General features: G+C 37.0%; 1 protein-coding gene across 1 annotated transcript in view; it reads right to left on the bottom strand.

Annotated features, from left to right (window-relative positions):
* The window catches only part of OPHN1 (oligophrenin 1), a 404963-nt gene that overhangs the window by 216295 nt on the left and 172926 nt on the right, over positions 1-15742 (bottom strand). The window contains 6 exon segments of the mRNA XM_077769252.1: positions 926-988; positions 1578-1611; positions 3821-3899; positions 8353-8447; positions 12369-12469; positions 15013-15142. Of these exon segments, the coding sequence (XP_077625378.1) occupies positions 926-988; positions 1578-1611; positions 3821-3899; positions 8353-8447; positions 12369-12469; positions 15013-15142 (502 nt within the window).

Here is a 15742-nt window from a genome sequence, read left to right as displayed (position 1 = left end):
GCTTACATACTACATGCCCACATTCTAAATATTCTCAGAGAGAAACTAGAGAGTATCACAAACCTGGAAAAACACTGATTCCACATTTGTCTGAGTTAAGCTTTGTACCCCATCAATTTTTTTTGTTTTTGCTTTTATTTATTTATTGAAATTCATGTTAGTTAATATAGAGTATAGTATTGGTTTCAGGAGTAGAACTCAGTGATTCATCACTTACATATAATACCCAGTGCTCATCCCAACAAGTGCCCTCCTTAATGCCCATCACCCATTTAGCCAGCAATTTTTAAACCAATATGTATTGTGGCAGAAATTGAACTCTGACTTATTTGTGATACAACCATCATAACACTACTTGAGGAGTGCCCAGTAGTAGTTCAGAATACTTTAAAAGCCATTTGAAGCTCTTTGCCTTGTTTTTGAAATACAAGAAGCTGTACATATTTAATACATATAACTTGGTGAGTTTGGAGATAAATAAAACGATTACCACAATCTACACATAAACATATCTATCACTTCTAAAAGTTTCCTGCTGCCCTCTTTATTCTTTAATATTTTTTTACAATAAGAACTCTTAATACAAGATCTACCATCTCAGCACATTTAAGTCTGCAATACAGTATTATTAACTATAGCTTTATGCTATACAGCAGATCTCTTGTATAACTTAGAACTCTGTACTATTTGATTAAATAAGCTCTTTCTCTTTAAAAGCAGGGAACCACAAATTATCCCAATATGCTTGGATACCACTGGTTTGGAATTTTACAAATTTGTGTCTAGTGTTCAAGGTACATAGTCTTCATTCCTAAAATGAGTCCTGACCAATAAGTTACATCATTGCTATTTTCAAGAAATTGACCCAGGATAAATTCAGAATTACCATATTCAAACACTGCCAATACTCTGGTTCATATCTTACCTTTGGTCTCAATGACATTGATGCACTTTCTAACAAACTTGAACCCTACTTCGTTCAGCTCCACTGTTTCAAATAAAGGAAAACAGAGTTAGATACCAGTATAACAAGCTTTACCTACCAAATATTTATTGATCATGTTAGGAGACTGCAGTGAGAGAATAAGGGGTATGACTTTTCATCTCTANTGCCTGACTTATTTCGCTCAGCATAACACCCTCAAGGTCCATCCATGTTGCTACACATGGCCAGATTTCATTCTTTCTCATTGCCATGTAGTAGTCCATCGTATCTCTTAACAATAGCTAAAACATGGAATTTTTACTTTTATAACACAAAATGCTTTTAGTTATCCCTTTACATTATGTTGTTTTAGGCATGAGCAACATCAAACGTGAAATGTTAGGAGAAATGCACATAATTTATATCATGTGTTTAGAACAAGGAAGAGATAATGTTCTTCTCTATATTAACATTGCCCACACCATAAGCCAAGATAAAGTGACTTCCTTNAGGTAGACATATTTAAAAAAAAAGATCTGAATTCTACTCCATACAGTTTCATCCATAAACACACTCAAATCACTATTACATATCGTTGATGATAGGAAAAACTGGCAGTTTGTAATGTCAATAGATCATAAATTTGACTCACTTTCTTCCTGTTTTGTTATGGGGCTGTGGTAGATCTACAAAAAAAGAGAAAGAAAGAGCCATGGCTATTGTGAATCACTACAGGTAAGCACAGCAAATAATACTAACTCTCTATCCCCAGTGAGCCCATCAAAACCATTAATGAATCTAAGGTTTTAATGGAAAAGTGGGCTAAACAGAATCATCTCTGCCTAGGTCCTTAGAAAACAAGTGAATTAACAAATCTGAAGACTACATTAGACTCCAAGTAGCTCACGGCAGCTGAAGTTGTAGCCTACCTATCTTAGAGATTTACTTATGTAAAACTTGGAGAATTTTTCTGACAGAGCAAGAGAACATAAGAGAAATAGTCTTCTTATGGGCATCTGGGTAGTGGGTATTAATGGTAAAGTTTAAATGTTTCCAATACCAATCTCCTACCCTAAAGGCTAATTAATGGGTATTTCTCTGTAGAAAAGCAAATGTCTGTCTGAAAGAGATCCATGCATTGACCAAGATTTCTCTGAGTCATCGTGAAGTACACATCATGATAACTATGTGAGAGGCCAAACAGGAGATCCTTGACTCTTGAAGTCTAGCCTGGCTCCACTTCTAACTCATTATAAAATCTTGGGCACGTCCTTTTCATTCTCTATACTTCAAAATTCTTTATCTCTAAAATGATTTGGGTTGGAGTAGATGTTCCTTAAAGTCCTAATCTTCTTTGATACTTTTAATAACAATGTGAAACTGCAGGAAATAAACCTTCTATGTGGTGTCTGTTAGAGTCCTCTTTAACAATCTCTCTTTTTAAAAAGAAAACTTTCTGCTTATGTGTATGTACCCATGGATATTTCAATGAGAGATTTTTGTTCTGGGCAGCCCTTGCTGCCACTTTTATACACAAGTTATTTGTGAAAAGTCTAGCATAATCAAGTTATTAAAAAGGATCCACGTTTAGTGGACTCATGTTCTAGCATCATTCTCCACAAGAAGCCATCCACATCCTTAGATCTTTAAAACCTAAAGGGAGAACAAGTTCCAAATAAGGAATCAAGAATAAAATGTTTCACAGAGCCTGCTACTATCTTCCTAGAGAAATATCAAAGGCATGCAATAGTTAAGCTCCAGTCTTCTAGGAAGGAGGAAGGAGCAACAAGTCATGGTCTACTTTCTGCATGACAATCCTCACAACACCACTTCTCTCTTTGCTACCCTCTTGGTTGCTATCAGTGCATTCTGAGATCTGTGTACTTCCCTTTAGTTTCCAGGGCACCGAGGAGAAACAGAAAAAAACCCTTGGAGTGTATTTCCCCTCTTAGCACATTTTGCCTTGAACAAACTAAAGATATTAGACTGTATACAAATACTATGGAATCTCAGTAGCTTCACACTCATTCTTCATAATTTTTGAAAGCAACTCTGTGAGGTAGATAAAATGGACATGATTCAACTCTTTATATTAAAGAGAAGAACACTGAGTCTCAGAGAAATAGAATACTCTGCTCAACATCACACCACCACTGATGGCACAAATCGGATCCAAATTCAGGCTTTTGTAAATCCAACACAAGGAAGCTAATATTTCATACACCACTAGAAGAAACTTACTTGGAAGATACTGAAGAGAAATAATGATCTTCAGGAATTTCTGACTCTTCATGTTGGTCTTTCTAAGACAAACACTAAACGTTTTAAGGTATTACTTGTCTTCCTGTGTAACAATGTTCTAAATGGAGTGGTACATCTTGGGATACAGGATGGTAGCACCATCTTCTCCACCAGCTGTACCCTTAGAGAGTAAGCTGACTTTGGAATGTAAAATGGGGGCAGCAAAACAACTGTGAATAAAATCTTAATAAATGCTTATTCACAGTTATGAAAATTATTTTCCACCTTTCTATATGAACACATAATTAATTTTATAAGCTGAAAAAAGGCTTAATTTTCTTTCTTAAGAAGGTCTTGTAGGCACAGCTGCCTAATCTAAAACTGAAGCAAGAAGCTGAGAAACCTGGATTCTATCTAGGCCCAGCTTTCATCCCTTTTCTGAGAGTAATCCTAGAGAAGTCCCTCATCCTCTCTGGAACTCAAATTGCCTTACTTTTTAAACAAGAAATGTTGACTCAACAATTCCTCCTAACTCTAAAATTTTGAGTCTGAAGATCTGACTCTTTAATTGTCCTAGACCCATTAGTACCACCAAGGATACTCATACATTGGACTATGCTGCTGATGTTTCTCCAGTGTCCTGAAGTAACTTACAGGTTCTTTTCCATCCATGGCCTCCATCCATAGCCTTCTGTTAGCTTCTGAAAGGGCTTGTAAAGTTATAGTTCCTGGCCTATAGGAAAAACATGACAAGTTAAAAGCAGAAAACTCACCTGAAAGAATGGAGTCTTATGATCTAGGGTCCCTATCAGCCCTGGAAAGTGTCACACTGAGCAAGCACATACAAAATTCCAATTTTTCAAAATCTCCTTTACTCAAAAAAACAACAACAACAACAACAACAACAATGGAACATTTAGAAAACAGTAACTTTTGGAACCCTGTGGAAGGTGGTATCTTGGCAGCCTCATGCCAGGGTCAGGCAAGGAAATAGAGGCTGATGCCAAGACACCTCACCATTATACATACTTAAATTGACTCCATTGCACTTGATTCTAACTGTGGCTCTCTCTGCCTTTCTCTCTTGGAAGCCAGCAGTTTTTTCTGCGCATTAGGATTAAGTATGTTCAGCATGGGCATATTCAAAAGATGTCTTTGCTACTGTCACCACCTATGATGTCCGAGGAGTATTTCCAGTTGGAAATAATTCAACAACATGCACACTGGCTCAGCACAGGGAGGAGGCCTTTTTGCTGACTTAAGCAATCTTATGACTAATAATAACTAATAGTTATTGAATGCACACTAGGTACCAGGTGATATTCTCATAATCCCTACTTTACAGAAAGGGAAGCTGAAGCACAGAGCTGTTCCCTACATTCACACAGTGGGTAAGTATAGAGCCAGGATTTGACTTTAGGAATTCTGGTCCAGCAGTCTTTCTTTGCTTTGTTTTTCTTTTTCTTTCTTTTTCTTTTCCTTCTTTTACCTTTCTTTTTTCTCCCCTCCACCCTCCCCTCCCTTCTCCTCCCTCTCCTCTTCTCTCCTTTCTTTCTGACATGTTCTTTCTTAAGCACTATGCTACAAGTCCTCTTCTCCATGGAAGATGTCCTTGAATCCATTTATTTATTTACTGATAGGCTACTTATAACCAGAGATATTCCAAGTTGATACAATCTGTATGGCCTTTTTAGACCTTCATGACTAAACTGGGACTTGCAGATTGACCATATTATTGCAGACATAAAGGTTCTTCACATTATCTGTGTATCTGCACCATTATGAGAAACTGGTTCATCTTATTCCTTCTAGACTTTAGATTCCTTAAGACTCTCAGAGTCACAAAATGATAAGAATAATGTCAAGAGAGCTCAGAGAGCCTGGACAAGTAAGTGGGGTTCTATAGGCCTCAGTTTCTTTATCCATAAGGGTGTTGGGCAAGATGAACTGGAAGGTCCTTTCCAGTTTTTATATCATAGGCTTCCTATTATACCTTCCATCTTTTATCCCATTAAAGTACTTTTTAAAAAGGAAAGTCTCCAAATCTTCTTTAAGCCAAATCAACTGAAAAGCAGGACTTGGCTTTAGGCACTGGATTCTTCCAAGTTTACCTTTCTCTAACAAATAACCAACCTTTTGAATATATCACATGGGGCGAGAAAGTTTAGACATAGTTTTGGAAAGATAGCAGCCCAGCTGAATACTGAAGGCAGAAAGAAGGAAAACACGTGAATTGGGAACAGACTTAAAAGAAGACAGTGTCAATCAACTATGATATTAAACTCATTCTGGAACTCACTTCTCTATCTGGGAAATCAAAACGCCAATGCAAGTCTTCTCTTAACCATAAAGAAAAGCTGAAACAATAAATAAGTGACTATTGAAGAAGCATTTGAAGATTCTCAGGTGCTACAGAAAGTCAAATTCAAAGAATAATGATAAGAACAAGATGACAAAGTAGAAAGAACATTAACTTCTAGCCCAGGCTCTTTCATTGACTATCTTTATGACCTTAGACAAATTAGACAAATCCCTTGCCCTTCGCAAGGTCCCAGTCACTCAATCTGGAACAAAAAGGCACATACAGCATATGTCCAGTACAGTGCAATGGTTCAGAGCGTGGGCTTGGAGGTGGGTTTGAGCCCCATGTCAGGCTCTGTGCTGACAGCTCAAAACCTGGACCCTGCTTTGGATTCTATATCTCCTCTCTCTGTCCCTCTGCCACTCATGCTCTGTCTCTCTCTCAAAAATAAACATTAAAAATTAAAAAAACACCAAATGTGGTACCTATCATGAGCCATGCATAGCACTAGATACAAGATATATGAAGATAAACTGGTCCCAGCCCCTAATCTCAGGGCCAAACTGTCTGGAACTGCTTTGGGTATATGAGAATATTATTTGCAAGTAGCTTACAAATTCAAGATGAAAGGGGAATCAGAATGAAACTAGGCACAAAAAATTTTAATTTCTTTTAAGCACCTTGATGAGGCAGAGCCAGAGACACTAAAAGTTCATGAAAGAGAAGAAACAGCCAATAGTCATATTCCACAGTAAATAGTATAGTTCCCCCTTCCAACTAGGACTGATGCTGTTGGAACAAAATGAGTGACAGCCTTATGGTTACCAGTAAGAATATCTACTATCACAACCATCTTTGGTCAGGACCATCCATTTTTAAGAAAGAAATCATATAGATTAACAAACAGAAATTTCAAATGTGGAAAAGGACTTTCTACTTTTTTCCACATTGGAAAAAAGAGCCCTCATCTCTAATCTAATCTTTATGCATCTTTATGCATCTAATCTTTATGATTCCAGTCACTGATAATTTTGTTCATATGACACTGTAATTGAAATTTCAAGCCCCCTTATAGGAATCTGACCGTTTTGTTAAATTCTATTCTATTATGCAGTAACAAATACGTAGAAATAATAGACTGAAATAACATACAGAAACATTTATTCACAGAATTTTGTATCCACCTCCCAACTATATAACATGCTTTTCTCCAAAATAACTTCAAATGCTCTCATTTTAAAATTTCAAGATTAAATTCCTCTCTGATAAAACTAGTGAAGTTCAGAAAATGAAAGGAGGGTAATGGAGAAAAACAAATGCAACAACATTTGAAAGCCTTACTGAAATGAGAAGGTTGATAATCAAACTATTTCCAGTTTATATAAATATCTGCAAAGTAGGGAAAGTCTGTATTATGTTTACACCAAGTATGGAGAAAAGACTCTTCAATACCACTACCATCCTCCATCTCTTCCATCTCCCCTTAAAAATCTGTTCCAATTCATTTGTTCCTGTATGTTATATTAGGAGATAAAAGAATGAGTTTTGCTAATGGGAGAAGACATTTGCAAATGACATATCTGATAAAGGATTAGTATCCAAAATCTATAAAGAACTTATCAAACTCAATACCCAAAAAACATGTGCTCCTGTTAAAAAATGGGCAGAAGACATGAATAGACACTTTTCCAAAGAAGACATCCAGATGACTAACAGACACATGAAAAGATGCTCAACATCACTCATCATCAGGGAAATACTAGTCAAAAGTACAATGAGATAACACCTCATACCCACTGTAATGACTAAAATTAACAACATGGGAAACAAGTTTTGACAAGGATATGGAGAAATGGGAACCCTATTACACTGTTGGTGGGAATGCAAACTGGTGCAGCCACTCTGGAAAAAAAGCATGAAGGTTCTTTAAAAAGTTAAAAAGAGAGCTATTTTATGACCCAGAAATTGCACTACTAGGTATTTACCCAAAGGATACAAAAATACAGATTCAACGGGATACATGCATCCCAATGTTTACACCAGCATTATCTACAAAAGCCAAAGTATGAAAAGAGCCTAAATGTCTGCTGAATGATGAATGGATAAAGAAGTTGTGGTGCGTGTGTGTGTGTGTTTGTGTGTGTATGCAAATGTGTGTGAATGTGTGTGTGTGTATATATACATTATATATTTATATATATAATGCAATATTACTCAGCCATCAAAAATCATGAAATCTTGCCAATTGCAACAATATGAATGGAGCTAGACTGTATTATGCTAAGCAAAATAAGTCAGTCATTGAAAGACAAATACCACATGATTTCACTCATATGTTGAATATGAAACAAAACAAATGAACATATGGGAGGGGGAAAAAAGAGAGAGGCAAACCATAAAACTGAATCTTAACTATAGAGAACAAGCTAAGGGTTGCTGGAGGGGAGGCAGGCAGGGGGTGATGGGTTAATTGGGTGATGGGTATTAAGGAGGGTACTTGTTATGTTAAGCACTAGGTGTTGTATATAAGTGATGAATCACTAAATTCTACTCCTGAAACTAATATTATACTATATGTTAACTAACTGGAATTTAAATAAAATCTTGAAACTACTAAATAAATAAATAAATAAATAAATAAAGAGCTTTGTTATTCTGTCCTTGAAGCATCACCAAATGTTGACCTTTGAATATCTGATAGCAAGTTAAATCCTAGGAGTGACTTGTTCTGCCTAGATCAGGTCAGGTGAAACTGATTGAAGCTTCCACAGAGACAAAGAGCTCTGGGCCAAGACAATGATGTGATGAACAGATTTTCTCTTTCATCAANAGGCTCCATATCTGTCACATGGGGACATTGCCAATTCATACTATCACAGCTTACCTTTCATTAGTTTCTATATCAAAACAGAACCTTTTGTCGATAGACTCTGTCTTCCTCCTCACGCAGTACTTCAGCGTTAAGTCCAAGGGCCCCTGCTATAAAAGAAGGATTAACAGCCAATTTGAAAAAAAATGTACAGAGTCCTCTTCTGCCTCCTTCATTATCCTTAGTGTCACTTGGAAGGCATCTGTCAGGGCAGCAGGAGCAATGGTAATCTTACTAAGAACAGTAGTTGCAGAAAGGCGGCAGATGGTTTCTTCCTGCTCTAATAATTAATGGCTGAGACCAGGAGAAAATGCTCAGAGTATATCACTATTCTTTTCCAAGCATGGAAGATTAAATAGGAAGCTCATTACATGTAATTTAAGGGGAGTATTGGAGAATTGGGCTGACCAAATGCATTAAGTGCACCGAATTAGGTAGGAAGCGGCTTTATGAAACCCTCCTTCCGTTAAATTGGCAGATAGAGAGGAGACAAACATTTTCATTCCCCACCTCAGGTCTCTTCAGGAAGACAGGAATCACAAAGGAAATGTCTCCAAAGATAAGCCAGGGAGTAAGCAAATATGTTTTATTTCTCAAAGTGGCATTTGATATTTCATACATGAAGAATAGTGTAGCCCCCCCTTACTTTTATGGACACTTTTAGGCCACTGAAATCCACTCTGTTAACAGATTAAAATCCCCCAATCCCATATTGTTCGGTTTCCTTGTTATCTCAACAGAGACAATGTAGTATAAGAAAGAGAAGTAACATTTATTGGTTACCGACTATGTGCCACATATTACGCTAGGTGTCTTTAAACCAATTTTCTTCACAACAATGCTTAGAAAGAGCTGAAACTCACAGGGGTTAAAATGACTTAGCTAAAGTCACTGGTATAGGTATAGTGGAAATAGCAATAAAGGAAGCTCATCCCAGTTATGCCATTTAGTAGCTTGCAACCCAGGGCAAATCATTTCTGTCTCCAAATCTTAACTCCACAATCTATAATGTGGGGATAATGTTAACTAACCACCTTGCTCCCACCAATTGAGAAAAACTTCCCAAGTGCCAGGTCTGTGTTTAGGTACTATGCCCTCCAAACTGGCCCACAGAGTTGATCTAGCTGATCAAAAAAGAATTCTTTCTCACTGGCACACTCAACCCCCCTTCAGGTCTATCTTTTTGCTGCTCCCACACTATAAAAACTCAACTCTAAATTCATCTGTCAATCTGCCTTCCTTACCCCAATACTGAAGGTATCAAGCATTATTAGCCTTTCAAGAAGACAGTGATTAACAGCGTCATATACTTATCCTCCCTCTTTAAACTCAACTCCTTCAGGTTCAGAAGCATAACGGCTCCTTGGCCTATGTCTTGCCTACCACTTCAGGTTTACCGCTAGCCACCTGAATCTGTTTTATGCCCCATCCATGCAGAGGTACTCTCATTTCACACAGATGTCATAATCTTTCACGGCTCCATAACAGCAAATAATGTTTCCTTCACCTGAAATTACTTTATCTATATTCTTTGCCTGGCTAAACTCTTAATTGTTCTACAAACTGCAGTTCAGCTTTCATTTCCTCCAAAATTCTTCCCAATCCCATACACTGCTCACTATGTGTTTTCTGCATTATATTAAAGCTTCCTGTTTTCATGCCTGATTTTCCCAATTGAATGAGAACTCAAGGGGATGGGCATTTTATTTATCTTAATATCTCTAGCTCAAGAAATTTTTATAAACTACAGCATTACTCTTGTCATTTTTGTGATGAGAAAAATGATATTAAGCAACATTACATAATTTACTTGGGGTCAAAAAGCTACTGAGCCACAGAGCTCGGATTTAAACTCGGATATTGAAACTCAATATACAGTATTCTTTCCTGTTACCATAACTGCCTGGCAGGGAAATGATGGAGATCTTCTAAAATAGCCTTTAGGAAGATGATCTATAAAGTGAGCAGAACAACACAGGTGGAAGGTGATAGGCTGAACTAGCAGGGAACACTGCTAAATACCATTCTCAGAAAGAAGGTTACTTCTTCCATCTTCAAATTGAACTAATAAAACCTCACAGGGCTTCTGGGAAGGTAAATGAAGCACATGGCAAAAAGTGTCTAGCTCAGTGACTGGCACACAGTAGACATTCAATAAACAGTGGATTATCTGGTGTTATTATAGTTTCACTTACTTGTATGATTTACCTTTCTATAACACAAACCAGTAATAGGAACTGACAGAACTGACAAGAAGAAATAATTTCCAACTTCATTTTATGGAAATTCAAGTTACTACGTTACCTCCCCTTCCTTCTAAATAGAGAACCCAGTTCCTCTTTCCACTCCCTAAGGAATCCCATGTTAAAACTGCTTAGGCTAACACTATTGCAGTTTTGCAAGCAGCCACCTAATGAAAAGGGAAGAGGGAGAAAGAACTAAAATGAGAGCTTTCACTCATCTGCTAGGAGGATATGAAAGTGGCATCTACTGCTTCTGTCTTGAGCTTTGTAGTAGGTGCCTGAGCAGGAAGAAAGGGCCTAAATGAGCTTACTGCATAAGAGAGTAACTTTAAAGTTTGGGATCTGGAAAGCAATGTGTGTAGAAAAAGAAAAGAAAGAGACCACAGGACAATGCTTCTTATAAGTCTAGCCAGTAAGATACATCAGCTACGTTCTGACACAGATGGAACAAACTCTGTGATAGTGCACCAGATGAATTTACTGAAACCATACTGAAAGGTACCTTGGGCATGGAGGAGGGCACTTGTGGGGATGAGCACTGGGTGTTATATGGAAACCAACTTGACAATAAACTATTTAAAAAATGAAAAATAAAACATTAAAACAAAAAAAATAGAAAGAAAGGTAACTTAGCAATTAGCAGACTGGAAATGAAGGAGAGTTTTAGAATCATGAATGAGTAACTGTCCCACATAGAAGCATTGGATGACTGTTCTGGACACCCCATTTAGTACACTTCATTAGAGGTGCTTTCCATCTCCAATACACATCCAAAGCATTTTTGATTAAAGACGCAGAAAGCAGTTTTCAAGAGCCTGCCACCAATCTCAGTTCTCTCTCTAATTTTCTGTGGACAAGTATCACAAGAGAGATCTTCCATGGAAACCACCAGCAATGGAGGAAAATTGGCCCATTATTTTCTCCAAATTTCTGCCTATCTCAATTGGTCTACTTCTACCACCAAGGTTCAGCATTAATACATGAACCTTATTTCATTTTGTAAACAATTTGTAAAGAACAGAAATCCTTAAAAATCCATGCATTAACACCCAGTCTGAGAGGCAGTTTAAAGGACACATTAAACTACTTTTAGAGTATGAAAAGTTTGTCTATCAGCTTTTATCATAATAAACNATTTTTTGCTTTGAGGTCATATATATAGTATAGTATAACATAGTACATAGTACAGTATAGTATAGTATGTAATATATATTATTATGTTCTTCTAGGTAAGTAAATATCTTCTCAGTGTGTTAAACTCATCTTGACATTTTAGGGAATAGAAGAAGGTTTGAAGGACAAAAGAAGAGGCATCAACTGCTTAAATATATCTGAACATTACACAGAATATGGGGTATAGGTTATTCCAACTTTAGGAAACAGACATACTTATCAAAAAAGCAATTTTGGAAAATGATATTTTAAACACTTGCTATTTAAAGGAATCCTACAGTATAAACTTCTTAAAAGCAAGTAATATATACTACCCTCCTCCAATTTATCCATATTCTTGCAAATTTTCTTGTAAAATGTGACAGGCACTTGTAATAATTTAATAAATGATCTGAAAGAGTACAGGCACTTTCAGAAGGCTTGACATAATAGATATATTTCACTCAACTGAGTAGTACTTGGCCCAGTGCAAACTTAGGCCAAGAAGAACATACAGAGTCATAACTTCACATGACAGTGATGGACTTGATTCTTTAGCACTAAGTTAAGATATACTCATTTCTGAGATGCAGTCACAGATGCATTTCAAAAAATATGGCACACAAAAGAACTGACCTGCTTAGCACCTGGCTTCTGTTCCATAGGTGTCATGGTGAGCGTTTTGGTCTCTTTCTCATACTGGCAGTAATATTTCACCCAGGATATTCCCAAAGCCCCTACAACGATAGGCAAAAGTGAGCGGACAGAATATATTTTTCAGCTGTATGGTCAATACACTCCTAAGATGGAAAAGGTCTACAGTCTGCTCTTCATAGTCATAGGACTTCAGATCCAGCCCTAATATTCCCCTGAACTCCAGCCCTGCAGTGTCATCAACCCACAGAACATATGGAGATCCTAAAGCTCATCAATTGCTTTCCATGTCGGCTCTAGCTTACTCCAAATCTCTCTCCTTGCCATTTCCCCTATGAATGTTTCTACTACTCATCCTATTACTGTATGAGTTGGAAACATCTGTAAAATTCTACTCCTGTTTCCCTGTAACCTGTCCCATTTGATTGGTGATTGGGTTCTGTCCGTTCTATTCCCTACATGCCTCTCCTTCAGCTGCTTCATCCTCTCCATCCCTTTTAGAACTGAATTAGTTCAGGACCATATTGCTGAATTACTTCTAATGTTTTATGAATTATTTCAGACAAAACAAAAATTCACTATTTCTCCAATTAACCATGTCACTGGTCTTCTCTCTGATTTCCTCCATCTCTGATCACTCCTTTCTAGTCCATTCTCTACTCTTTAGCTAAAGTAGTATTCTTAAATTCCATATCTCTATTTATATAATTTCTCTTATTACAAATCATGCATGGCTTTCCCAACATCTCTAAACTCACGTTGGCCCACAAAATCTTTCATAATGTGATCATATTTACCTTTCCTACTTTGTGTTTTGCCAGCGTCTATGGTCCTGTCTCATTGAACTATTTTCAGTTATCAAACAAAGAGGTGGTCATCTATTTTTAGTCCAAATTTTCAAGATATATGTAAGACTGAATGAGTCACCATTAATAATTACATCAGGATTACAGGTGTAAACCAGGGTTATGCTTGGCAAACCAAGGCCCTGCAAATAAACTACATCCTCACATACTTCTGTGCCTGAGTAACATGCATTGTGATATACCTGGAAATTTCTTCTCCTCTTTTTTTGCTTATCAAACTCCCACTCATAATTTGAATTCAAATTCAAACATTACTTCTTCAGTGAAGCCCTTAGATATATGCCCCAAATGCAATGCTTAGCACATTTCCTTATAATTCTTGATATAGTTGTCTGTCTTCTTCCTCAGACTATGAACTTCTCGAAGGCAAAAATCAAGATTGATTCAGTTTTTAAAATGCCCCAATGCATTGCATATTGACTGGGAAAAAAAAAAAGATGCTCAATAAACACTCAACTGAATAGTAATGTCATATCCATTTGACAAATTAGAAAACTGGGGCTAGTTGATATTAGAGCCAAGATTGCAAACTCATTATTTCCACCTCTTTTATAATATAGCAGTTCTCACCCAAGGGAAATTTTGCCTCCCAAGGGACATCTGGCATTGCCTGGAGACATTTTAGGTTATATTACTTAGGCAATGCTATTAAAATAAAGTGAGGACAGGGCATAGATGCTGCTAAACACCCTAATATGTATATGATCCACCCCACACACATAAAACAAAGAATCACCCAGGCCAAAATATCAATAGCGCTGAGACTGAGAAATCCTGCAATATAGAGTTAAAGAGATACATCTGAAAAGTGGAAGAGCAGATCTTTGAAAACCACCAAATGTTAATTTGTCAGAGAGGAAAAGCATGATAATATCAATGCTTAAATGCATGTTTTGTGAATCGCAGTAGTTTTTGCTACTGGTAACATCAAAGTAGTTTCTTCTTCCTACTTAGCAGGTACAGTCATTATGGGCAGGGCTGAAACCACAGGCTTTGGGAACACTGGGTCATAGTTCATAAGGAAAATCAAATAGCACATGCAGGTTTTCATAATGTTGTTTAGGAGGTAGGAAGGCTTGAATCTTCTGCAATATTCAGTGAATGGATAAGTTAACTGATTTTCCTTGGTCAGCATTGAACAACTGTTATCCCATTGAAATCACAATGGTGGTTGTTTCACGTGCTGAGAATAACCATGTGCTCCTAAGGCAGTAGAGGTATAGAGTTAATAATAGGCCCATAGGTTTTGGCATTTAACAGAATGGAGTTTACTCCTAGGCCTGCTGCTTGACAGTTGGATGACTTTTAACTATTGATCTCTCTAAGCCTCAGTGACCTCAAATAAAATGGGTATGATAAGTGTGGTTTAATGATCAAATGAAATAGTGTATTTAAATTAGCACCATGCCTGCCTGGCACATAGCAGGTGTAATAAATATTATTTTTCTCCCCCCTTTCCCCACCACTCCCCCCACTCATCAGAGCCATCAGAAGGATTAAGCAGTTAACAATCCCCATTTTGAATCACAGAGAAAAAGCTCAAATCTTATCATCCCAGAGCCTTTGTAAGACAAATCCTTAACCTCCCCCTCCACCCCAACTTCTCCTTCCTTTTTTTTTAATCCACTATTCCCAGACTGTTCTCCAAAGAGTTGTAGCTGTCAGGGGTCTGTGAACAATATGGGTGCCTGGAGTTTGGAGAGTGGCAAGTAGGTGCCAGTCTACTGAAACCCAGTGGGGATCCCTGTATTCCTACACACATTTCTCTTGTGTATAGAGATAGCCTTCGATGGTTGGCTGTCCTGGAAGTTTGCATGTCTGGGGAGCTTCTTTCATCCTTTTCTTAAGTTCTTCCATCTCTTCCCGAGTACTGGAGAAATGATTTCTTGTCTGTTAAGACATTATTATCATAATTATTATCATTATCACCATCATCATTAAAAAGCATTTATTGGTCAGAGATCCAGTGCAGAGTTTTCTTGGTTTGCATTATATGCTACAACATAGCAGAAAACAAATATTGAATGGCATAGTGACTAGAAAACAATTTTATAGAGTGTAACAGTATTAAAGACTAAAAGGGAAATAGAAACATAAATAATATAACAATAAAACACGTCTGGGAGGCTTTTTTTTTTCTAACAGAAATCAAATAAGACTAGAATAAACAAGGGTTCTTAGAATTCTGAGCACCACACTGACCTCTGCTTTACAAGAAGAGAGACTGTAAAGAAGATTCCCAAAGTTAATATTATCATGGCAACTTCTAAGTTTTGCCACAAGTTACTGCTTACTTGACTCTGAATCACATTCTGGCCATTAGGATAAAATACATGACAATGTGCTATCTTTGAAAACAGATCAACAGAAAAGTTATGTTTTCATATTCATGAATAACAAAAACTAATGGTAAAAATAATATATGTAAAACTACACAACTAAATACAATAGCAAAACATTGTTTGAAATATGGGTATAAAAATCTTTAGA

The sequence above is a fragment of the Crocuta crocuta genome, unplaced genomic scaffold (assembly GCF_008692635.1).
Source record: "Crocuta crocuta isolate KB4526 unplaced genomic scaffold, BGI_CrCroc_1.0 scaffold1012, whole genome shotgun sequence".
Lineage (NCBI taxonomy): Eukaryota > Metazoa > Chordata > Mammalia > Carnivora > Hyaenidae > Crocuta > Crocuta crocuta.
The sequence above is the reverse complement of the archived record's forward strand: the minus strand, read 5'-3'. Positions and strand labels throughout refer to the sequence as shown.